Here is a 25,163-nt window from a genome sequence, read left to right as displayed (position 1 = left end):
ACTGCATCCTCTCCAGCATCCTCCTCTGGGCCTCACCTTACAGGTGCCTTCTCCCACACCCTCCACTGTTCGCCTCCCGATGGGCAGTGCCCGTCCACGCCAGGATTCGTTGTGGCCCTCGCCCAAGTGCCTTCCAAGGCCAAATCTCGTTGTGGCTTCCTGGCTGCCCTAAGAAGCAGCCGGGGAACGGCGCCTGGCGAGGTGGAGATCCAGGAAGAGGACAGGTGTGGGGAGGGGGTGACAGGGCGCATCTGGGGCTTGGGTGGGATTCAGCTGTCTGGGGCCTTGGTCTTTGGACACCTCTCGGCCTCTCCCAGAGGATCCCTCATTTCTTCCAGGGGCGCCACGGATATGCCCTTGGAATTGCGACTTTCTGCTGTTTCAGCGGTCCAGCGGCTCTCAGCCCGTACTGACTTAGGCCCCTGGGACCATCCTGTTACTCAACAGGGGATCCCCGGAGAGGGGTGGGGCTCGGTCCCTCTGCTCTGCACCTAGAAAGTCTAATTTCTCAACCCTCCCCCACCCTCACCTCACTATAGAGGGCCAAACCACTATAGAGGACCCTCGGAGGTTCGCTGAACCCTTTGGAGGATCCCAGAAGCCTCGTTTCCCTTAGACGCATCACGTCACCCAAGCCCCAGAAACTGCGCCTGCAGCGTATCAGAGAAGGGAGGTGGGGAAAGTCCCAAGCCCCCCGTGACCTTGTGACCTCTGGTCACGGATCCCGGAGCTGGGAGTGTATGAACTCTGCATCCCTCCCCGGGATGGGACCCCCGCCGGGCGGGCCCCTGCGCCTAAGGCCCGCCCCCGCCGCCGCCCGGCCCGGTGCAGGCCGCCATAATTGGGTTAGCTGGGTCGGAATTACATTACCTTCTCCGGCCCGCCCCGGCCCCGGGGGGGCTCTGGCGCCTTCAAGCCGGTAAGACTGGGCACGGGGAGGGAGACGTCCCTACCATCCCACGGCGGGTGGGCACCCACGAGCAGTTCGGCCTGTCTCTAGCACGTGGTGGCTAGAGGACCCCGCCCTGCGGGGTCAGTCTTCGCGCCCCCACCCAGCCCACCCGCCGGCCCACTGTGGGGCTCAGCTCCTCCCTGGTGAGTGGAGATGCCTTCTAAGTCTAGTAGAAAAGTCTCCCTGGGTGCACCGATCTTCCAGTTGATTCTCCAGGATCCCTTGGGAAAGACTGCCCCTCCTTTCTCTTCAGCAGATGGGCTGGCAGCCTGGCGCCTGGGGCAGGGTGGAAAAGGGTTTTGTTTTTGTTTTTTTTTTTTTCCTTTCTACCTTCTTCTTTCTTTTTTTCTTTCTTTCTCTCCAGGAACCAGGAATGATATTTGGGCATCAGGGCAGAAAGATAAAATAAGAGGTTGGATTTTTTTTCCTAAACCCCCTCCCCCAGACACACACCCCTGCCATGTTTTCAGAACTCAGTTTAAAGCTGGTGAAGGGGGAAGCATAACTAATATATGATGTCCTACCCAGTGTTGACTGTGTTTGTCATCTGATTTCTTCAGTCCTTCTTTCCATCAGCCCCTTCTCAAAGGGTGGGGGTATCGGGTCCTGCCTACTAGGTCTGTATTTTTATCTTGGTGAAGTTTGATCCAATCACCTCTCCTAGACATTCCCAGCTGTCCAAGCACCCTTTCTCAGCAAAAGAGGGGTAGGACTACAAGAAAGCATGAAACCTCTGCTGTGGGGAACTTACTCAAAATATAGGCTTGGATCCTCCCCAAATGAGAACAGAGAAGTTTGTCAGTCCCCTTCCCCACTCCAGGAGGTGGTCCTCTGAGAACTGGGTGTTCCAGCCAAGATGAACACATCCCTGAGTGAGTGACTCAGTAAATAAGAACAAGTGTGGATTATGAAGATCTATGTAGCTCTGTACTGTACATCTTGCCTTTTGAGGTCATCAAAGCTGACTCTGCCACCAAAGATTGCCCAACCACCTGGGAGGAGAATGGCCACAGGCTGGATAGTGCATACAAAGCTATTGAAAGGGGAAGGGGAAAAAAAAAATATTTCAGTCCCTGCTTGAAAAATGAAAAGAATCATTTCTGTGAGCCCTAGGCCCTAGTCCTAGAAATGTCTCTGTTTTCATCCACCTAGACAGTTTCTGCTAGGTTTTGTTTTTTGTTCTTTTTGCCTCTAGGGTTATCACTGGGGCTCAGTGCCAACACTACAAATCCACTGCTCCTTGAGGCTATTTTTCCCATTTTGTTGCCTTTGTTGTGGTTTTTATTGTTATTATAACTGTTGTTGTTGGATAGGACAGAGAGAAATCAAGAGAGGAGGGGAAGACAGAGAGGAGGAGAGAAAAACACCTGCAGACCTGCTTCACCACTTGAGAAGTGACCCCTGCAGGTAGGGAGCTGGGGGCTTGAACCGGTCCCCTTACACCGGTCCTTGCACTTTGTGCCATGTGCACTTAACCTGCTGCACTACCACTCAGCCCTCAGTTTCTGCTAGTTTGTGTCTAAGATGGAGGCTTTGGGGTCAGCACATGCACCCCCACACCACTGCTTTGGGTCTGTGTCAGCATATGCTGTGTACATATGGCTCCCTCAGTTATTCAGGTTTGCAGGCCTGCTAGCCTGCTGCCTCTCAGGAAAGGACCCAGTTCCCAACCGGTATTCCTGCTCCATCCCTTCCATCCTCCTGTTGGCACAGAGTCCTTACTTAGAAATATCCCCACTCCTATAATATGTCAACAGCTTAGTCTTTCCTATCCCCATCTTGTAAGGTCTTTATTATCTGGACAAAATTTTTCTCTCCTCAAGAAAAACTGTTTTTCTTTTCTCTCTTACTGCCTACAATAACTGCCCCCATTACCGTGTGTGTGTGTGTGTAACGGGGCTCACTCGTACAATTCCACTGCTCAGGGTCAACTTCTTTTTCGTTCTTTATTATTGAATAGTGACAGAGAAATTGAGAAGGGATGGGGGAGATAAGGATAGAAAAAGACACCTGCAGGCCTGCTTCACCATTCATGAAGCTTCCCACTGCAGAGGACCAGGGGCTTGAACCTGGGTCCTTGCACTCTGTAATGTGTGTGCTTAACTAGGTATGCTACTGCCTGGTCTCCAACTTTTTCTTTCTTTCTTTTTTAACTATTTATTTATTGGGGGTTGGGTGGTAGCGCAGCAGGTTAAGTACACATGGTGCGAAGCACAAAGACCAGCTCAAGGATCCCGGTTCGAGCCCCTGGCTCTCCTCCTGTAAGGGGGTTCACTTCAGAAACGGTGAAGGTGAAGCAGGTCTGCAGGTGTCTATCTTTCCTCCTCTCTGTCTTCCCCTCCTCTCTCCATTTCTCTCTGTCCTATCCAACAATGATGACACCAATAACAATGACAATAATAACCACACCAATCATAAAACAACAAGGGTAACAAAAGGGGAAAAATAGCCTCCAGGTGCAGTGGACTCATGGTGCAAGCACCGAGCCCCAGCAATAACCCTGGAGGCCAAAAAAACCCAAAAAGATTTATTTATTATTGAAAGGGAGGAGAAAAAGAGAACCAGAGTATCATTCTGGCATATGTAATATCAGGTGTCAAACTTAGGATCTCCTGTCTGACAGTCCAATGTCTTATCCAGTGTGCCACCTCCCAGGCCACCAAGGTCAACTTTTTCATACTTTTAATTTCAGATAGAGAAAGACAGGGGATAGGGTCTGGGTGGTGGTGCATCTAGTTGAGCGCACAGGTTACAATGTGCAAGGACTTGTGTTGGAGCCCCCAGTCCTCACCTGCAGGGCAAAAGCTTTGTGAGTACTGAAGCAGATCTGCACATGTCTCTCTGTCTCTCTTTCCCCCTCCCCTTCTCGCTTCTCTTTGTCCTATCCAACTGAAAAAGAAATGGCCTCCAGGAGCAGTGAATTGTTCCAGCATGCAGCCCCAGTGATAACCCTGGAGGGAGGGAGGAAGGGGGGGGAGGGTATACCACAACACCACTCCATTATCTGTTTAGCCGTCCTCTTGGTGCTGTCCATGATGCTCCCTTGTGGTACCAGGTCCTTGTGCATGGTAAGGTATATATATGGTCTTTGCCAAGTGAGCTATCTCTGGGTCTTGTTTGGAGTTTTTGTTTTGTCATAGCACTTCTCAACTCTAACTTATGGTGGTGTAAGGAACTAAACCTGAGACCTCTGTTCCTCAGGCACAAAAGTCTGTTATGCAAACCAGTGTGCTATTTCCTTGGCCCCTCTCATTTATTCTTTTAACCTGTTTCAAGCTGGCTTCACTATGATGCCTCTTTAACATACATTATCCATGACCTCTTTCACTTGCTTTAGTTTGATCGCCATTTCTTAAAATGTCCCTTCTTAGGGCTTCTTTGATATTGTTTTATTTTATCTCTTTGGGATGGGATATATATGAACCAGAGCATCACTCTAGCACTTGAAATGCCAGAGTTCAAAGTTAGGATCCCTTAAATACTTCAACAAATGCAGAATTCATAAAAGCAAACACCTTGTAACACATTATCCTGTCACTTGTCAACTATTTTTACTACTTGAAATACACTTTCAACCTCATGAGTTATTCATTTTACATTAAACACTCAAATATCTGTAAAAATAATTTCAAAAAAAAACAAAACCTTAGGATCTCATCTTTGAGAGCCTAACACTTATGTGCCTAGACCACCTTTTTGGGCTTAAAAAAAAGTAAAGTAGATTCAGTTTTATTTCATGAAACACAGAGACAAGAGGGAGATAGAGACCAGAGCCACTCTCTGGCATATGCGGTTCCTAGCTTGATTCCTGGCACTGCATGTACCAGAATGGTGCCCTGGCTTCCCTTTGTCTATCTTACTGTGTCTCATCTGAAACCCTCCCTCATAAATATCTTTTTTTTTTTTCCTCCAGGGTTATTGCTGGGGCTCAGTGCCTGCACCATGAATCCACTGCTCCTGGAAGCCATTTTTTCCCCCTTTTGTTGCCTTTGTTGTTGTAGCCTTGTTGTGGTTATTATTGTTGTTGTTGATGTCATTCGTTGTTGGATAGGACAGAAAGAAATGGAGAGAGGAGGGGAAGACAGAGAGGGGGAGAGAAAGAGAGACACTTGCAGACCTGCTTCACTGCCTGTGAAGCGACTGCCCTGCAGGTGGGGAGTCAGGGGCTCGAACAAACTAGGATCCTTACGCCAGTCCTTGCGCTTTGCGCCTCATGCTCTTAACCTGATGTGCTACCGCCCGACCCCCTAAAATATTTTTAAGAGATAGGAGGGGCTAGATGGTGACATACCCGGTTGAGCACACACATTACCAAGTGCAAGGACCCAGGTTTGAGTCCCCACTTTGAGTTTGAGTTCCAAGTAGTGAAGCAAGTTTGCAGGTGTCAATTCTTCTCTGTTCCTCTATATCTCATTTTCTCTCTGTCCTACCCAATAAAATAGAAAAGAAAAAACAAAAGGAAAAATGGCAGTTGGGTAAAGATGAATTTCTAATACTGGTATTGAATCCTAGGAATAATCCTGGTGGCAATTAAAAAGAAGGAAAAAAAAAAAAAGACAGATGGCTGAGGAAATGACTCAGCTGGCAGAGCATCAGACTTGCACACCTGACGTTCCCAGGCTCCCTATGTGTGTGTGTTTGATGTGACACTCTGCCTCTCATATATAATAAATAAAATATCTATAATATTTTTAAAGGCTGGAGAGATAGTGTAAAGGTTATGCAAAAAGACTTTCATGTCTAAGGCACCAAAGTTCTCTAGTTCAATTCCCCACACCACCATCCACCATAAGTCAGAGATTAGCAGTGCTCTGGTAAAACAAACAACAACAACAACAACAACACACACACACACTTAAAAGCTTTTTAATTATCTGCTCTATTTCTAATTTATGGTTCCTGTTCATTAAACATTTTGTCCTGCTTTCTATCTTACTGTATTTCAGCCACCAAGTTGCAGATGCTACTAGGATTTCATCCTGAACTCCCTGAGCAGATGACCTCACCAATGTGTCCCAGAACTTTACCTCTCCGGAGCCATACTCCATTAGGGAAAGATAGAAAGAGGCTGAGAGTATAGATTGACTTGCCAATGCTCTTGTCCAGTAGAGAAGCAGTTATAGAACCCAGAACTCCCATCTTCTACACCCCAAAAAGAATTGTGGTCCATATTCCCAGTGAGGGAGAAATGATATGGGAAGATGACCAAAGGGCTCTGACTCTGAACTCCAATTCCATCAGGGCTCAGACAGAGAAGAGGAAAATATATGTATACCTACCTACCTGTGAAAGCTGCTAAGTTGGAAAATTATTCCCTTGATATTAATAAAAGTAAGTTTATCTAAAACTAAAAACTTATGGAGCATGATACCAGATTCATGCTTTACAGAAATGAGAAGAAAAGGCTGAATATAGTATAGTTTATACAGCTTTTGATTTACGAACACGTGAAATAAGTCATAATACAATGTTTCTTCAATACTTTTTTAAAAACTTTTTTTTATTGTTGTAGTAGTTACTATTGTTATTGATGTCATCATTGTTGGATAGGACAGAGAGAAATGGAGGAGGGGGAAGAAAGAGGGAGAGAGAAAGATAGACACCTGCAGACTGGCTTCACTGCCTGTGAAGCGACCCCCCTGCAGGTGAGGAGCCGGGGGCTCGAACCGGAATCCTTAAGCCAGTCCTGGCGCTTAACCCGCTGCGCTACTGCCCGACTCCCTAAAATTATTTTTATTTTGAGAGAGACAGAAATTGAGATGGGAGGGGGCTAATTAAAAAAAAAATTAAAGGAGTGGGTGGTGGCACACCTAGTTGATCACACGTGTTACAACATACAAGGACCCAGGATTAAGCCCCAGGTCCCCACCTGCAGGGGGAAAGCTTTACAAGTGGTAAATCAGTGCTTCAGGTGTCTCTCTGTCTCTTTCCCTCTCTATCTCCCCCTTCTCTCTCAATTTCTGCCGGTCTCTCCAGCACATAAATAAAGATAATTTAAAAAAAGAAAAGAAAGAAGGAGGGAGGTAGAGAGACAGAAACACCTGTAGCACTGCTTCTGCACTCTAGAAGTTTCCTCCCTGCAGGTGGGGACTGGAGGCATGTACCTGGGACCTTGTATATTGTAACATGTATTCTCAACTAGGTGTGCCACCACCTGGCCCCTAAATCTTTAAAAATAAACAGAGGGGGCGAGAGTAGACAGCATAATGGTTATACAGACTCTCAAGTCTGAGGCTCTGTCAAGTCCCAGGTTCAATCGCCCACACCACCATAAGCCAGAGCTGAGCAGTGCTCTGGTAAAAATAATAAATAAATACTTTAAAAAAAAAAAAAAAAGCAGTGGTCTGGGAGGTGGTGCAGTGGATAAAGCATCACACTCTCAAGCATGAGGTACTGAGTTCAATCCCCAGCAGCACATGTACCAGAGTGATGTCTGGTTCTTTCTCTCTCTCCTCTTTTCTCAGTAAATAAATAAAATCTTTAAAAAATAAAAATAAACAGAGACTATAGCACTGAAGGTTTTCCCCAGTGTGGGGCCAGGCCCAATCTTGCAATATTTTTTATATAGTCCTCTCCATTTCCACTGATAAAATCCTAATGTAACCTGACACTATCAACACCTACATGCATTTGTTGATCCAGAATTTTTTTTTAATATTTATTTATTCCCTTTTGTTGCCCTTGTTGTTTTATTGTTGTAGATATTATTGTTGTTGTCGTTGTTGGATAGGACAGAGAGAAATGGAGAGAGGAGGGGAAGACAGAGAGGAGGAGAGAAAGACACCTGCCTGTGAAGCGACTCCCCTGCAGGTGGGGAGCCGGGGTTCGAACCGGGATCCTTATGCCGGTCCTTGTGTTTTGCGCCACCTGCACTTAACCCGCTGCGCTACAGCCCGACTCCCGATCCAGAAATTTTTAATAAAACATCTATAATACACCTGGAAACAGAGATACAGCTATAAACACAATATGAGTGGGCATTCCTGCCACTGAGACGCTTATGTTCTAGTGGTGGTGGTATGTCAAAAACAAATACACAAAATAAAATCTAAGGAGACATGGAAGTGAAAAAGGTGTGTGTGGGGCGTATCTAGAGTGGTCACAGAGGGCTTTGTAGAGTATAGACCTGAAGGAAAAAAGGAAACATTTCTAGTGGGCACAGGGTAGGAGTACATGCTAGTATGTCTGTAAAACTGACAGGGGCAGTGTGGCTGGAGACTAAGTGACAGAGCCGGACCATGCTAGGCCTTAAAGGCTTTAGATTTTATTTTATTTTACTCTGATTGAAAAAGGAAACTAATGGAAAGTGTTTCCTTCCTTCCTTCCTTCCTTCCTTGAGCACTGCAATGGTACAAAGGATTGAATTTGGGACCTCAGAGACTCAGGCATGAACCATTATGCCATCTCACTACCATTAAATACTTTTTTTCCCCCCAAGATGCAGGGAGATATAGAGGCAGAGAGTGAAAGCGACCACAGCCCTGAGGCTGCTTTCAATCCAGTGGGGGCTGGACTCAAATATGGGTGGTGCACATAACAAATCCAAGTAAGCTATTCTGCCAGCGCTAGACACATGGTATTTTCATTTTATTATTTATAGCTTCCCAAGTTAAAACTAACATAAAATGAATTTCATGTATTTAAAGTGTGCAGTTTGCAGTCCAGGAGGTGGCCTAGAGGGCATGTACTACATTTGTGTGCATGAAGTCCCTAGTTCTATCCCTGCCATTGCATATGCCAGGGTGATACTCTGGTTCTCTGGCTCCTTCCCTCATAAGTAAATAAATTAATCCAATAAAAAGCTTGTGGTGGCAGAGATAGCATAATGGTTATGCAAAAGAGACTCTCCTGCCTGAGGCTCCAAAGTCCCAGGTTCAATCCCCTGCATCACCATAAGCCAGAGCTGAGAAGTGCTCTGGTAAAAGTAAGCAAAATAGGGAGTCGGGCTGTAGAGCAGAGGGTTAAGAGCAGGTGGCGCAAAGCACAAGGACCGGCATAAGGATCCCAGTTCGAGCCCTGGCTCCCCACCTGCAGGGGAGTTGCTTCACAGGCGGTGAAGCAGGTCTGCAGGTGTCTATCTTTCTCTCTTCCTCTCTGTCTTCCCCTCCTCTCTCCATTTCTCTCTGTCCTATCCAACAACGACAACAACAATAATAACTACAACAATAAAACAACAAGGGCAACAAAGGAAATAAATAAATTAAATAAATTTTAAAAAAAAGTAAGCAAAATAAAACTACCAACCATCAAAATAATAAAACTTATCAGCTCAAACAGTATTTATCCTTTTTCATGTTTTTCCAGAATCTCCCTGGTTTGATATGTTAAAATTTAGGCTAAAGGTGTTTGGGAGGTGGCATAGTGGATAAGGCATGGGACTCTCAAGCACAGGCTTGAGTTCATTCCCTGGCAGCACATGTACCAGAGTGATGTCTGATTCTTTTTTTTTCTCTCTCTCCTCCTTTCTCATAAATAAAATATTAAAAATAAAATAATAAGTTAAAGAGGAACAAAGGCAGAATCAAGGAATACAGGCATGAAGCCCCTGCAGTCATCCAGAGTATGGGTGATGGTATCTTGGACAGGGAGGTAAGAAGTAGTTCTTGTGAAAAGTAGTTGATTAGAAAAGTCAGTCACATGCTCCACCTGAGGAAGATGGGTCCTGATATTGGGGCAGCTTGGAATGTTTCTACTTATGACCGCAGAATGTGAGCTCAGATCTACAGGGATGCAGAGGTCACATAGGCTCCTAAGCTGAATATGGGCCCTGGATCACATCAAATCAATGGGGTTTACAGTCAACAATATTTATACCCCTTTCCCATATTTGGGAGCTACTCTCTTCCCTGATCCAGCTTTCTGGTCCTTCTGCCAGCCATGACATCATCTCCCCAGACAATATCTAGGATCCACCTGCATATCAGATTTCAGGAAAAACAAACAAACAAACAAACAAACAAACAAAAAACACTAGTATAGCCACAGGACCTTTGGAATATAACTAAAATATGCCTACTAGCTATATACAAAATGGAGGACCCCCCCCCCAACTCTTCATCTGTACTATTCCGGCCTTTAGGTCCATGATTAGTCAACAATTTGTTTGGCTTTGTATGTTAACTCTCTTTTCAGTCACCAGGTTCCAGATGCTAGCATGATGCCGACCAGACTTCCCTGGACAGACAACCCCACCAATGTGTCCTGGAGCTCTGCTTCCCCAGAGCCCTTGCCCACTAGGGAAAGAGAGAGACAGGCTGGGAGTATGGATCGACCTGTCAATGCCCATGTTCAGCAGGGAAGCAATTACAGAAGTCAGACCTTCAACCTTCTGCATCCCACAATGACCTAGGGTCCATACTCCCAGAGGGTTAAAGAATAGGAAAGCTATCAAGGAAGGGGATGGGATACAGAGTTCTGGTGATGGGAATTGTGTAGAGTTGTACCCCTCTTATCCTATGATTTAGTCAGTGTTTCCTTTTTATAAATAAACAGTTGGGAAAAAAAAGGCAAAAAAGGAACTAAAACATGAATTTAGGATTAAAAAAAAAAAAAAACAGCCTGTCTCTAAAGACCTTTGGAGAATTATGGTGATGCCTATCCTTGATGAGGGGGAGCACAGAACTTTGGTGGTGGGAGTGTTGAGGAACTAGACTCCTATTATAATCTCTAAAACATTTATTATTTTTATTGTCACCAGGGTTATCACTGGGGTTCAATGTTGGCACTACAACTTTACTGCTTCCAACAGCCTGTAAAGCTATCAGGGGAGGGGATGGGATACAGAATTCTGGTGGTGGGAATTGTGTGAAGTTGTACCCCTCTTATCCTATGGTTTAGTCAATGTTTTCTTTTTATAAATAAGAAATTAAATAAAAACATTCTTTTCTGGGGGTCGGGTGGTAGTGCAGCAGGTTAAGTGCACATGGTGTGAAGTGCAAGAACCCATGTAAAGACTCTGGTTCCAGCCCTGGCTCCCCACCTGCAGGGAAGTCGCTTCATAAGCGGTAAAACAGGTCTGCAGGTGTCTTTCTCTTCCTGCTTGTCTTCTCATCCTCTCTCCATTTCTCTCTGTCCTATCCACAATGACATCATCATCAACAACAACAACAATAATAACAACAACAAAAACCAAGGGCAACAAAAGGGAAAATAAATAATAAATAAACTATTTTCTATTTTATTGGATAGGACAGAGAGAAATTGAGAGGGAACAGAGAAAGAAAGAGAGACCTACTTCACCACCTGTGAAACTTCCCTCCTACAGGTGGGGAGCAGGGGCTCACACCCCCGGCCCTTGCTCATAATAATGTGTGCAGTTAGCCGGATGCACCACCTCCAGAGCCCCGCATTTTATTTATCTTAGTGTGAAAGATACACAGAGAGAAACCAGAGCACTGCTCAGCTCTGACTTATGGTGGTGCTGGGGATTGAATTTGGGACCAATTATGCTATGTCCACAGCCCTATTTTATAATCTCCTATAATTTTATAAAGCACTAATAATTTTTTATAGAGAGAAAATGAGAGAGGAGGGGAAGACAGGGGGGATAGAAAGATAAGACACCTGCAGACCTGCTTCACCTCTTGTGACACGACTCCCCTGCAGGTGGGGAGCCCGGGGCTGGAACTGGGATCCTTCCTTTCTGGTCCTTGCTCTTTGTGCCATGTGTGCTTAACCGGCTACGCTACCGCCCAGCCCCAGCACTATTATTATTTTTGCCTCCAGGGTTATTGCTGGGGTTTGGTGCCTGCACTATGAATCCATTGCTCCTGGAGGCTATTTTTTCCCTTTTGTTGCCCTTGTTTATCATTGTTGTTATTGCTATCATTGTTGTTGGATAGGACAGAGAGAAATCCAGAGGGGGGGGGGGAGACAGAGAGGGGGCGGGAAAGATAGACACCTGCAGACCTGCTTCACCACCTGTGAAGCCACTCCCCTGCAGGTGTGGAGCTGGGGGCTCGAACCTGGATCCTTATGCCTGTCCTTGCGCTTCGTGCTATGTGCACTTAACCTGCTGCGCTACCGCCTGGCCCCCACTAATACATTTTTTATTATAACTTTCAGACAGGGGAGATAGCATAGTGGTTATTCAAAAAGACTTGCTGGCCTGAGTGGCTCCAAAGTCCCAGGCTTAACTTCCAGCACTACTATAGACCAGAACTGAACAGTGCTCTGTTCGCGCTCTCTCTCTCTCTCTGTAACTCTTTCTCATTCATTAAAGTAAAACATATACTTGTTCTTTTAAGCTTTCAGTACTTTTAAAAACCTTATCTTTATTTATTTATTGAATAGAGACAGCCAGAAATCAAGAGGGAAGGGGGTAATAGAGAGGGGGAGACAGAGAGCCACCTGCAGCTGTTTCACCACTCGCAAAGCTTTCTCCCTGCAGGTGGGGACTGGGGTCTCAAACCGGGTCCTTGCACACTTTAACATGTGTGCTCAACCAGGTGCGCCACCACCTGGCCCCCCAGATAACTGTATTAATGTAATTTTTTGTTCTTAGCTAGCTCCCCTTTATCCTCAGGTGAAAAGTCCCAGTTCCATGAAGACCTGCTGCTTCTACCACTCCCCTCCAGCCTTAGCCTCCTCCCAGCCCCTCACTTCAGCACCCACCCACCTCTAAAGTGCCCAAATTCCCCCTTCCTCCAGGAAGCCTTTCGGGGTCTCTCTCCACTGGGATCGCTGCCCTCCCTCCCAGCTCTGCCTCTGCACTTCGTGGGACCCCGCCACCTGCACCGCCTGTCGCCTGCCCGCGCACTGCGCACCCAGGGGCGCCGCGCAGGTCTCGGGCCTCGGCTCGCGCAGGCGGGGCGCCCGGCCTCCCCTCCTCCTGCGGCATCTGCTCGGCATTAGTCTGCCCCAGGCCTCCGCAGGCGCCGGTGATTGAATCATCATCATTAACCAGGGCCTGCCACCCGCCCCCCCCCCAGTGCCCGGCGGCAGGGAGGGGGCGGCGAGATCACCGCCGAGTGCCTAGGGGTCCCCCTGTCTCCCCGCTGCGCTGCGCCCCGAGCGACTCTCGCTGCGGACGCGGGGAGAGGTCGGCCATCTGGGTGCCGCTCCCTGCCGGGACGCGTCCGCGGACGCGGGCGGCGCGGCCCGGGGAGGACCCCCGGGGGGGAGGGTGTCTTTTGGGGGCGTCGTCCTCACGGGGGACTGACTGCTCCGAGAGGTGGCGGCCGGAGACCACCGACCTTTTGGGGGAAAGGCGAAGGGGCTGATATTCCGCGGGTTTCAAAAGTTAGTCCCGAGGTTGGCAAGGGGCTATTATGATGAATACTACTGGAGGTCAGCGAGATGGGACCCCTCCCCTAGCCCCCCACACCCCCAATTACTGTTGAGGAGGGGGAGAGGCCTGTGGGGCTCAGGTAAGCACACGGGGAGAAAGGGGCATGGGCGGGGCCTCGACCAGAGACAGCCAATCAGAGAAGACCTAGATCCTCGTTGCTAGGCGACAGATCCCACCCCGCAGGCGGCACCGGAAGTGGCAGGCCGGGATCAGCCTTTAAGATGGCGTCTCCTCAGGGGGGCCAGATTGCGATCGCGATGAGGCTTCGGAACCAGCTCCAGTCAGTGTACAAGATGGACCCACTACGGAACGAGGTGCCGGGGTGGCAGGGTTCTTCTGGGGTCCGCTAGCGGTGCGGACTGAGGCCGGCCGGAGGACGGGCGGTGGCTGGCCGGGCGCCCAGTGCGCCTGCGCACGGACAGAGTGCCCAGTGCGCTTGCGCGCTTGCGGACCGGCTGCCAAAGTCCAGGCTAGGACGCTTGCGCATTGTGCCGCCCGCGTCGTGCGGGATCCCCTGGGAGGGAGGGAAAGGTCGGGCGAGTGCGCGTGAAGGGAGCCCCCGCTGCGTGCTGAGCCCTCTGCTGGGCGGAGGGGGGAGTGTTCGCTCCCGGGAGTTGATCCCTCGCTGTGCTGTCAGCTTGGCCATGGGACCTGCTGGAAGCGGGGACGCGCGGGCGGGGAAGGAGCTGGGGCTGGGGGTTCTGGGTGGTCGGTGACAGAGGGTGTGTCCGCAGGAGGAGGTCCGAGTGAAGATCAAAGACCTGAACGAGCACATCGTCTGCTGTCTGTGTGCCGGCTACTTCGTGGATGCCACCACCATCACAGAGTGTCTTCATACTTGTGAGTGAACTGGACCCTGGCCCGGCCCTGGTCTCCCCCACACCCAGGCAGCACCCCGTGATCCTGATTCCCACAGGACCTGAGGGTGGGTTTCTCTCCCTGCAGTCTGCAAGAGCTGTATTGTGAAATATCTACAGACCAGCAAGTACTGCCCCATGTGCAACATCAAGATCCACGAGACACAGCCGCTGCTCAACCTTAAACTGGACCGGGTCATGCAGGACATTGTATACAAACTCGTGCCGGGCTTGCAAGACAGTGAGTGGCTGACCCGACCCGACTCTGAGGGGACCCTTGAGAACTGATTATGGATAGCAGCTTGAGGTGACAAGAGCTTTAGTGGGATCGTGTAGGTAAAGAGGTTGACTATAGGGCAGGGGGAGGGGGTAGATAGCAAAATGGTTATGCAAAGAGACTCTCATCCCTGAGGCCCTGAAGTCCCAGGTTCAAGTCCCTGCACCACCCCAAGCCAGAGCTGATCGGTGCTCTGGTAAAACAATAACTTAAAAATAAATAAAAGGTGATTACTGCTAGAGAGACAAAGATTGAAGGCAGGCTGATACTTTTAACACCCCTACTCCATTTTATCCTTATTCTCTCCTAGGTGAAGAGAAACGGATTAGAGAATTCTACCAGTCCCGAGGTTTAGACCGGGTCACCCAGCCCAGTGGGGAAGGTAAATGAATCCCTTAGCTGTGGGAAGGCAAAGCAAAGCCCCCGCAGCACCACTACCACCACCACCACCGGAGTGTTCCTCCTGCCCAGTTTTGCTCTCTGAAGACAAAAGGGATACAGAGTGTGTGCCACCCTTCTCACAACTCTGTCTTTCTCAGAGCCAGCCCTGAGCAACCTTGGCCTTCCCTTCAGCAGCTTCGACCATTCCAAAGCCCACTACTATCGCTATGATGAGCAGCTGAGCCTGTGCCTGGAGCGGCTGAGGTGAGAGGCTGTCTGAAGTGACAGTGACAGTGACCCAAGGCAAGGATGGGGCTTGGGAAGAGGGCAAGCTGTGAGGAAGTGTCTGTTTCTTTGAGGAGAGCATCTGTGGCTTTGGGTGGGGGAACAGAGCTTCCTAACCTGTGTCTGTTTTCCCTCAGTTCTGGCAAAGACAAGAATAAAAGCATCCTGCAGGTGAGAGGGGCTGAGGGGAGGGACCCTCTAAGGAGACTCACACCCCATAGCTCTTCCCCCACACACCTTGACCTCTTTTCTTCCCACCCCCAGAACAAATATGTTCGGTGTTCTGTTAGAGCTGAAGTTCGCCATCTCAGAAGGGTCCTGTGTCACCGCTTGATGCTAAATCCCCAACATGTGAGTGTACCTATAGTATTGGGGGAGGGGGTGGGGGGGTCAAAAAGGGAGGGAGAATCGGGGGGGGGGTAAACCAGAGCTTGTGCAGGAGAGTTGCTAAGACTGTGTGCTCCGTCTCCCTCCTAGGTACAACTCCTTTTTGACAATGAAGTTCTCCCTGATCACATGACCATGAAGCAGATATGGCTCTCCCGCTGGTTCGGCAAGGTGAGCCAGGGCCAGGGCAGAGGTGGGCTGAGGTGGGCTTGTGGGCAAGAATGTCCCTGCTAACTACTTCTTCCCCTTGTTCTCTCCTTAGCCATCCCCTTTGCTTTTACAGTACAGTGTGAAAGAGAAAAGGAGGTAGGGGCCAAGCCCCTGCCTCTTCCCTTCCCCCTCCTCTTCCCTCCCCAGATATTTATGTAAAATTAACTGTGGCTTTATTTTTTGAAATAAAAACTTGTAAAAAGCATCCCCAGTTCTTTATCCTTGTCCTGCTACACATTCATGCTTTGTTCTGTGCCCTGCTTCCCTCAGAAATCCTCTTGAGTTTCATCGTGAAGAGGGCTTCTCTATGTCTGTGATCCCTTGATGAATTACCAGAGGAGAAAGGTAGAGGATCCTACCATGTAAAACTTAGAAGGTGAGCTAAGTGAAACAGTCTCTTTTTGGTGAAGGGAAAGCTTTCTGGAGGGAAGCTTTCATTGTCCTTGAATGTTGCAGCATAAGGTGCAGGCCTGAACACAAGTGTTCTAACTGGAGAATGATGATGCTACGGTCGAATGGACAGTGGCCATTGCGGACTAAAGAAAAGTGACATCGTAAAGATTGTCCACTGACAATTGCATTCTGGGAAGAGCCTTTACGTTCTTGTCTATACAAGATTCAGCAGGTCTTCAGGTATCTGGACTTCATAAAGCCAGGCTGGAAAGAGAGTAATTAAGAGAGAGAGAGAGAGAGAGAGAGAGCTCATCTCCAGGAGAAGAAAGTCAGTGACAAGGAACAAAAGGAAAGAGAGAAGATTTGAACTCCACTGGTTAATTCAGCAAACTTTGTAGGGGTTCAGCCATGAGCACGGAGCTCAGAAAATAAACCCAGTCAGTGTCTTTGTTTTATGGGCTTCTCACTGGGGTAGCCAGAAACTTAACCAACTGTGCCAATAATAGACAGAGACCAATTAGGGAATTCCTGAAGGAACCAAGGGTAGTACTGCCTAATCTGGAACAGGCAGGATGGCGTAGGCAACAGGAATGTTGCCAGAACTTAACTCTAAAGTTTAAAGTTTCATCCTGGCAGAAGACTTGAGAGAGAGTAAGGTGAAGAGGAAGGGTGCAGGGGCTTGAAGTGGATACAGGTGCTCTTTCAGTGACATAGTCCACCTGTGTTTGCTTCCTTGCAGAAAAACTTGTAGGTCAAGAGGAAGACTCAGACCAAAAGGAAGAGCCCTCTTGTGCACTGGGGACCAGGGTGGGGGTCCTGTAGGGTCACTTGTGCACAGCCACCAAGATTCCCAAAGTTTCCTAGACTTGTGGGCCTTGTGTCCGAAATGTTTCCCTCTCCTCACTCACCACCCAACTGTCTCTAAAGACCTGACAGTCACCTCCTCCCTGAAACCCCGCCCCTCAGGACTTCTGCCACTGCCTCTGGGCATGTTTCTGTGTCTAGTTCAGAACATCCCCCTTCTTTTCCTATGTGCGATCTGGGGAGTCAAAGGCTCACTGGAGCATGTCCCTATTTTAAGCAATTTGTTCCAGAAAAGACTGATTGAGGGGCAGGAGGGTAGAGCTGGAGGGGATACTCTTGGGAACTGTGTGTGTTTGTTTGTGTACTTGCTTTAAACCAAACCCCTACTTACTGCTTTATTATTTCTTTAACCAGAGCACTGCTCAGCTCTGTCTTATGGTCGTGTGGGGGATTGAATCTGGGACTTTGGAACCTCAGGCATGAGAATCTCTTTGAATAACTATTATGCTGTCTACCCCTACCCTTTACTGTTTTATTTTACTTATTTATTTATTTATTTATTTGCCTCCAGGGTTATTGCTGGGGCTTGGTGCCTACACTATGAACCTACTGCTCCTGGAGGCTATTTTTTTCCATTTTTGTTGCCCTTGTTGTTATTACTGTTGGCATTGCTGTTGTTGTATAGGACAGAGAGAAATCCTTACTCCAGTCTTTGCCCTTCGCGCCACGTGTGTTTAGTCTGCTGCGCTACCTAATGCCTGACCCAGGACAAAGAAATCAAGAGAGGAGGGGACGACAGGGGGAGAGAAAGGTAGACACCTACAGACCTGCTTCACTTCCTGTGAAGTGACAACCCCCCCCCCCCCCATGCAGGTTGCGGAGCCAGGGCCTCAAACCAGGATCTTTACTCTGGTCCTTGTGCTTCTTGCCATGTGTGCTTAACCTGCTGCGCTACCACCCATCCCCCTACTGTTTTATTTATTTGTTTATTTTTGCCTCCAGGGTTATTGCTGGGGCTTGGTGCCTGCACTATGAATCCACTGCTCCTGGAGGCTTTTTTTTTTTTTTTAATTTTTTATTTAAGAAAGGATTAATGAACAAAAACATAAGGTAGGAGGGGTACAACTCCACACAATTCCCACCACCCAATCCCCATAACCCACCCCCTCCCATGATAGCTTTCCCATTCTCTAGCCCTCTGGGAGCATGGACCCAGGGTCATTGAGGGTTGCAGAAGGTAGAAGGTCTGGCTTCTGTAATTGCTTCCCCGCTGAACATGGGTGTTGACTGGTCAGTCCATACTCCCAGTCTGCCTCTCTCTTTCCCTAGTAAGGTGTGTCTCTGGGGAAGCTGAGCTCCAGGACACATTGGTGGGGTCTTCAATCCAGGGAAGCCTGGCCAGCATCCTGGTGGCATCTGGAACCTGGTGATTGAAAAGAGAGTTAATATATGAAGCCAAAAAAAAAATATATATATGAAGCCAAACAATTTGTTGAGCAATCATGGATCCCAAGCTTGGAATAGTGGAGAGGAAGTGTTAGGGAGGTACTCACTGCAAACTCTAGTGTACTTCTGCCTTCAGGTATATATTTTGCAGTAGTTTATGGATACGTGTGCACATAAGCTCTCTCTCACAGAAACTGGTGTATATCTAGGTTATGGGACTTTGTTAGAAAGTGAACTACCTGAGATGAAATTAGAGTGTACTATAAAAGGAAAGGTCTCACCCAAGTAATGAAGCTGAAGGGTTGTCATTCCACACGTGAAGTCTCTGGATACAGTCTGAGGTGAAGCATGTTGAGGTGGCAGTCGTTGCGTTGGTTAGGTTGTGATCGGCGGATGCAATATTATTTGGTTTGGATTGGGAGATGCATACGGGAAAGTGGGCCCTATCCAAGGGTTCCAGGAGTGGGGGAAGTAGGGGCTCTATAGTGGAGATGTGAGGTTCCTGCTGTCTTAGGGTTCAAAAAGACAATCGATAGTTAACATTATCATCACATTATTTGTTAATTGGGTTAACTTTGAAAAGTCCCTTTGTTATGGTTTGCTGTACAGTATCTTGTATATAGCTGTGCTATTGGATGCTTCTACCTGGAGGCTATTTCACCCCCTTTTGTTGCCCTTATTTTTTTGACATTGTTGCGGTTATTACTGTTATTGATGTTGTTGTTGTATAGGACAGAGAAATGGAGAGAGGAGGGGAATACAGAGGGGGAGAGAAAGACAGACACCTGCAGATCTGCTTCACCACTTGTGAAGCAAACCCCTGCAGGGGGAGAGCCGGGGGCTCGAGCCAGGATCCTGATGCCGGTCTGAGAGCTTTGTGCCATGTGCTTTTAACTGCTGTGCTACCGCCTGACTCCCAACCTACTATTTAATTTTTTTTAAGCGTTCATTATTAATAAGAGAGGAAGAGAGAACCAGAGTGTCACTCTGGCATATGTGACATCAGGGATTGAATTTAAGAATTTATGCTTGAAAATCTAATGCCCTATCCACTGCACCACCTCCGAGGCCACATGTGTGTATGATTCAAGGTACAGCCTCACACCTCTTCAAGATGTATGTTACCACACCAAGCCCACCACCAAAGTACCAGTACCCCATTACCACAGTCCATTCAACCTTTTTAAACTTCCCACCCACACCCCCCTCCTTCTGTGGACTTCAAGGACCTAAGCAACAGCTTGGGGCTTGGTGGTGGCTCAGGTCTGGTCAAAACAAGACTGCTGGAGGCCAGGAGACCTGGAGACGAACCTGGGTGAGTGGGAGGGAAGCCTTTGAGGACATTGCTTCCAGTCAGGAAGCAGTGGGAGGCCCTCAAGGCTGAATGGGTGTAAAGTGGCAGCTCAGCAGAACCTTCTTTTTGTCCGTCAGCAGTGGGAACAGTTGCTAAGTGTCCAGAAGTGGCAGACGCAGGCCAGCTGTGGGTTCCATGCCCCTCTCCTTCAGTCTCAGGGCACACTGCCCCACCCCACACCCTGCCCCACATAGACCCTGTGCCTGGATCACTCAAGTCTTGATTCTCTCAGGATTCTGTGACTCAGAACAAATGTACACAGTCAACGAGAGGCATGTGGTCGGAGAGATGGCTCCACTGGTAGAGTGCAGGACTCACATGTTGAGTCTCCGGTTCAAGTCCAGGCATCATTTAGCATATACTAGAGAAGCTCTGGCTTCTCTTCATATGAAACTCTCCATGTTGATTTAATATGAAATAAGTCAAAATAAATCCTAGAAGGGAGATCTGCAGTTGGCTCTTTGAGGGTACCCTTGATTTCCCAGAGTTTCCCAGAGGTGTCAGTCATCACTTGCAGGGCCAAGTCCCTTTCTTGCTGACCTTTCCTATTTAGCTGTTTCCTCAGTCCCTGCTTACCTGGGGGAACCGAGATTTGTGCCTGCCCGTGGCACAGAGGAGAACTAGTTCCTTGTATGGCCAGTCTTTCCCAGGCATGGGGGTGGGAGGGGGAGAAGGGTTGCCTGGAATAGTGTGTCTTGTTCTAGGATTTGTGTGTTGGGGAAGGCCTGAGTATCTACCATGCCTCCCCATGGCAAGGGGCTGAAGAGCTCTTGGTGAACCAACATAAAGCTCACAGACTCAAGGCCCTAAAAGTAGTGAAATTAAAAATTTTAAGTGTCAGGAGTTGGGCAGTAGCACAGCGGGTTAAATGCAGGCAGTGCAAAGCACAAGGACCGCCATAAGGATCCTGGTTCGAGCCCCCAGCTCCCCACTTGCAGGGGAGTCGCTTCACAGGCAACTCCCCCCTATCTGTCTTCCCCTCTCCATTTCTCTCTGTCCTATCCAACAATGACGACATCAATAACAACAACAACTACAACAAGAAAACAAGGGCAACAAAAGGGAATAAATTTTTTTAAAAAGTTAAAAAAAAGTTTTTAAGTGTCCAGTGGAGTGGAGGTGGCTAAGGGACAGAACACAGCACTTGCTTATGTGAGGCCCTGGCTCCAGCTTTAGCACTACATAAACCAGTTGGTACTCTGATCTCTCAAAATAAGTTTATGTTTTTAAAAATTAAGTGTCTGAATGTGTTCACATAAAGTTTTCTTCCTTTCTTTCTTTCTTTCTTTCTTTTTTTTTTTTTTTTAACCAGAACACTACTCAGATCTGGCTTGTGGTGGTGCAGGGGACTTCGGAGCCTCAGGCGTGAGAGTCTCTTTATATAGCCATTATACTATGTCCCCCACCCCACATAACTTTTTCTAAAAAAAAATGTGTGTAAGATGGTCAAACACCCTGCCCCATCCTCTTCTACTTGGGATTTCCTTCTTAAACTACTCTCTGGATAAAAGCTTTTTGTGAGGTTGGGGAGAAACAGATTGTCTACCATCCACCACCAAGAGGTTATTATTCTGAGGATTCCTCCATCTCAGTTGCCCTCATACACTCACAGACTTCAGTGGAATGGACAAGACAGGGAATCCAGCGATCAAAAGGTCATTTAGCAAGTAGGTTAGCCACCAAGATGAAGGGGATCCATTGGGGGAAGCCCTGGATGGGGGAACATCCAGAGAAGCTGAGCTGGGTGAGAGGTGTGTATCCGGGGATGAGAAGGAACTGGAGGGTTATGAAAAAGGGAAAAGGTGGAAGACAGGAGAAATGTGAGAAGGGGTGAGTAGAAGAGAGTGGGATCTCCCTTCCTGAGGAACTGAAAGTTGGTTTGTGGGGAGCCCCATGGGGAGGAGGGACCCCAAAAGTCTGAAGGGGGGGAGTCAGGCGGTAGTGCAGCAGGTTAAGTGCACGTGGCGCAAAGCTCAAGGACCGGCGTAAGGATCCCAGTTCGAGCCCCTGGCTCCCCACCTGCAGGGGAGTCGCTTCGCAGGTGGTGAAGCAGGTCTGCAGGTGTCTGTCTTTCTCTCCCCCTCTCTGTCTTCCCCATCTCTCTCCATTTCTCTCTGTCCTATCCAGCAACCAAGACATCAGTAACAACAACAGTCATAAGTACAACAATAAAACAAGGGCAACAAAAAGGAATAAATAAATAAATGTATTTTTTTTAAAAGTCTGAAGGGACTATGGGGAAGGGGGTATTTAAGGAAGTGGAAAGCTTGAAGAATTGTCTGAATGCTGGGAGAAGAAGGCTGTTTAATTTCATGAGAGAGCAGGGAAGGCTCCTGTCTGGCTAGCTCATCCCTTCCTGGGTAGCAGGGTTGGGCCAAAGAGGAGCATAACTACCTAGTACTTCATTTTGGACTTCAAGTGTCTGGGCTCCAAGATGCTGGGGTAGGGAGGAAACCTATGAGACAGCTGAGACCCCCAGACCCAAAAGCCAGTTTTAATCTCTTTAATCTCTCTCATTAATCACTCGCCCGCCTCCTACCCCCTTCTGCGGATCTGGTTTCTCTTCAGCTCAGGTTCCAGAGGCTTCACTGAGAAAACCCCCTTTCTATGGCCCCACCAACGTCTGGATAAGTCCCTCACAGCCAGGATGACCTTAGTCAGGGCTCTCCTGTCAGCAGCCTCCTCCCGTTACTAGTCTTTCCTTCTCTCTCCTTCCCAAATTTACTTCAGGGGATGGCCCAACTCCATTACCTGAGCCCCTCTGCACTGGAGCAGAGAGGTGGAGAGCTGAAGGGGAAGAAAGCAAAGGTTCTTTTTTCTTTTTTTTTTAAAAGAATTTATTTATTCATGAGAAAGATAGGAGGAGAGAAAGAACCAGACATCACTCTGGTACATGTGCTGCCGGGGATCAAACTCAGGACCTCATGCTTGACAGTCTAGTGCCTTAGCCACTGCGCCACCTCCCGGAACATGAAAGCAAAGGTTCTTGGAAGGAGGTACCACACTCCCCACAGACACACATTAGCAAGTGAGAGCAGAGAAAGACATAAAAGCTACATGATGGCTGCATGAGTGGCAGTTGCAGGCTAGACAATTCCTGCTGCCTTCTGGGGACTTCTTTAAGGGAGACCACCAGGATCAGCCCTCCAGCCAGGGGGATATCTCCTGATCCTTCCCTGCTCCCACCATTAATCTAGGAATAAAGGTCCTGAGGTAGCTCAGTTTTCTGCTGTCGTCGGGCTCTGCTCTGACCCAGCAGTGGCCCGTTGGGCTGATTGTGTTCTCAGTCTCCCATGAAGGCATTATGTGACTCTGGAATGGGGGTTCCTCTTTACCTACGAGAGACTGCCAACAAGATTTCTAGCTGGGTGATCAGTGCTTCCGGTCTCCTGAGGTTCCTAGATCACCACTATCTCTGTACCCTAAGTACCTTCCTGTCTTCTTAAAGAAGGCATTGGCTCCAGATCCACAAAAGAGAGCATCCTAACTGTAGCTTCCGATTGCCCCCCAAAAAAACAGACCAGTAAGCATAGAGGACCACTACATGTGTGGGAGGTATAAGGATTTACAGAAAGAGACGACATAATGGACTATACAGGAGAAGCCAGCCCAATCTTTGTGGTGTTACTATGCATTTATTTTTTGCCAGAGCAGTGCTAAATTCTGGCCTAGGGTAGTGCTGGGGATTGAACCTGGGACCTTTGGTACCTCAGGCATGAAAACTTTTTTGTATAACCATTATGCTATCTTTCCACCTCTTTTCATGATAAAATAAATAAATATATAAGGTGACTCCCAGGGCCAGGTGGTGACACACCTGGCTAAGCATACACACTAGTGAATGAGGACCCAGGTTCAAACCCCTGGTCCCCACCTGCAGGAGGGAAGCTTCGCAAGAAGCAATACTGCAGGTGTCTCTCTGTCTCTCCCTTTCTAGCTCCCCTCCCCTCTCAATTTCTGTCTCTATTCAATGATAAATAAAAAATTAAAACATCTGCAGCCAATTAAGCCGACCATGCCACCCTCCCCATGGTGCCCGGTGTGCAGTGGCTGCAAACAGCAGCCTCCTGGGTAGTATATGCAGCCTGTTGCTTGTATCAGCTGCCTTAAGGGACCCTGGAGACAGACCTTCCTACTGTGTTCATTTTATGCCTGACCTCCTGCTGCCCCTAATCTTAGGCTCCAGACCGGGATGTGAGGTGCTTTTGGGAAGCCCCAGGGGACCGTGACCAGAGTCCACATTGGCCAGGTCATCATGTCCATCCAAACCAAGCTGCAGAACAAAGAACATGTGATCGAGGTCCTGCGCAGGGCCAAGTTCAAATTCCCTGGACGCCAGAAGATCCACATCTCCAAGAAGTGGGGCTTCACCAAGTTTAACACAGATGAATTTGAAGACATGGTGGCTGAAACGCGCCTCATCCCAGGCGGCTGTGGAGTCAAATACATCTCCAACCGCAGTCCCCTGGACAAGTGACAGACCCTGCACACCTGAGAGCCTCAGAGGTGTCCCTTATTAATTACAATAAATCAAGATCCTGCTTAGAAAAATTAAAATAAAGTGGTGAGTTCCTAGGGGTGTGGCTTCTCTGTCTCTGGACTGAATCCCCAGCTGTGTGGAGGTGTGGTATTTGAACAAAGCCCTTTCCTTACTAGGTCTCTGTGGTGGAACAGCACTATCCCAGAGCTGCCTTCTTCCTACAAAGGAGAGCTATGGAGGTGTTCGAGAGGTACAGCCCAGGACTAGACAGAGGAGATGAGAGACAGACAGCTAAATAGGAGTGACTATCCTGGCCTCAGCATTTGATCCTGAATTGGCAGAGATTTCTGTGTCAGGCGCTGGTTGGGTCTGTGAAATCTGTTCTTCAAGATGGAGTCCCTTCCAGACAAGGCCACCACCTGGGTGCCTTGTGCAGCCCCCACTCTCCAGACCTCTGGCCTGGTCCTTTCTCCTCCCTGCTCCTCTATGGTGAGCTCAAGTGAGTGTCCAGGGGACATGGTGGGGTGGTGACAACTGAAGACACCCCTCCCCTCAGCTTTAGGGGGATGGCTATGATGCCTCCCCCACGTTTTTTTTTTTTTTTTCTTCCTTTCTTTACAGAGCACTGCTCTACTAGAGCTGATGGTGGTGCAGGGCCTTGAACCTGAGACTTGGGAGGCTTCTACATGAGAGTCTCTGGATAACGATCTGTCTCTGAATGAAAAAAGTAACCAGGCATCCTCTTTAATCAGTGACCCCTCACTATTGGGCCCTCCTCAATCGCTATCGAACAGGCCATGGCCGGTGCGCCGCTATGTTCCATCGCTGGGGAGCCAGAGACGACCCGAACTGCCCCTGCGGCTACAGACAGACTATGACCCACATAGTCAATGACTGCCACCTTTCCAGATTCAAAGGAGGTCTCGAAACTTTACATCAGGCTCAACCTGACGCTGTTGACTGGCTACGGAAGAAGGGCAAACGCTAGAAGAAGAAGAATGGAGCCTTCACAGAGGCCTCTGAGCCTTTCTAGGCTGGAGAACAAAGA

The 25,163-nt window shown here is 48.4% G+C and overlaps 1 protein-coding gene and 1 non-coding gene across 9 annotated transcripts; both read left to right on the top strand.

Annotated features, from left to right (window-relative positions):
- Window positions 1-12,771: 12,771 nt before the first annotated feature.
- On the top strand, window positions 12,772-24,198 carry PCGF1 (polycomb group ring finger 1). Of its 8 annotated transcripts, none has more exons than XM_060187554.1 (10): window positions 12,772-12,992; window positions 13,478-13,555; window positions 13,976-14,081; window positions 14,187-14,339; window positions 14,686-14,757; window positions 14,915-15,020; window positions 15,179-15,212; window positions 15,306-15,392; window positions 15,519-15,599; window positions 23,815-24,193. In XM_060187554.1, exons 2-10 carry the CDS (start codon window positions 13,499-13,501, stop codon window positions 24,013-24,015), a joined length of 897 nt encoding a protein of 298 aa, XP_060043537.1. In that variant the 5' UTR covers window positions 12,772-12,992; window positions 13,478-13,498; the 3' UTR covers window positions 24,016-24,193. The 8 variants fall into 8 exon arrangements, 5 of the variants coding, with proteins under 5 accessions (XP_060043537.1, XP_060043536.1, XP_016043761.1 ...); XR_009548965.1 differs by lacking the exon at window positions 12,772-12,992 and adding an exon at window positions 15,909-16,014 and having other exon boundaries at window positions 13,347-13,555; window positions 23,815-23,961; XR_009548966.1 differs by lacking the exons at window positions 12,772-12,992; window positions 23,815-24,193 and adding exons at window positions 15,909-16,014; window positions 20,948-21,086 and having other exon boundaries at window positions 13,347-13,555.
- Window positions 23,630-23,763, top strand: LOC132537916 (small nucleolar RNA SNORA70). Its single transcript, XR_009549326.1, has one exon. It is a non-coding gene; the product is annotated as a small nucleolar RNA SNORA70 (small nucleolar RNA).
- Window positions 24,199-25,163: the final 965 nt, after the last annotated feature.

Source organism: Erinaceus europaeus, chromosome 3 (genome assembly GCF_950295315.1).
Source record: "Erinaceus europaeus chromosome 3, mEriEur2.1, whole genome shotgun sequence".
NCBI lineage: Eukaryota > Metazoa > Chordata > Mammalia > Eulipotyphla > Erinaceidae > Erinaceus > Erinaceus europaeus.
Note: the sequence above shows the minus strand (reverse complement) of the source record. Positions and strands in the feature narration are given on the sequence as shown.

Excerpts from the sequence above, each read along its gene's own strand:
- PCGF1 (XM_060187553.1), top strand. The coding sequence starts at position 13,463 with ATGGCGTCTCCTCAGGGGGGCCAGATTGCGATCGCGATGAGGCTTCGG. Across the intron at positions 14,082-14,186 it reads CACAGAGTGTCTTCATACTT|TCTGCAAGAGCTGTATTGTG; the intron begins GTGAGTGAACTG and ends CTCTCCCTGCAG. Across the intron at positions 15,213-15,305 it reads AGAATAAAAGCATCCTGCAG|AACAAATATGTTCGGTGTTC; the intron begins GTGAGAGGGGCT and ends TCCCACCCCCAG.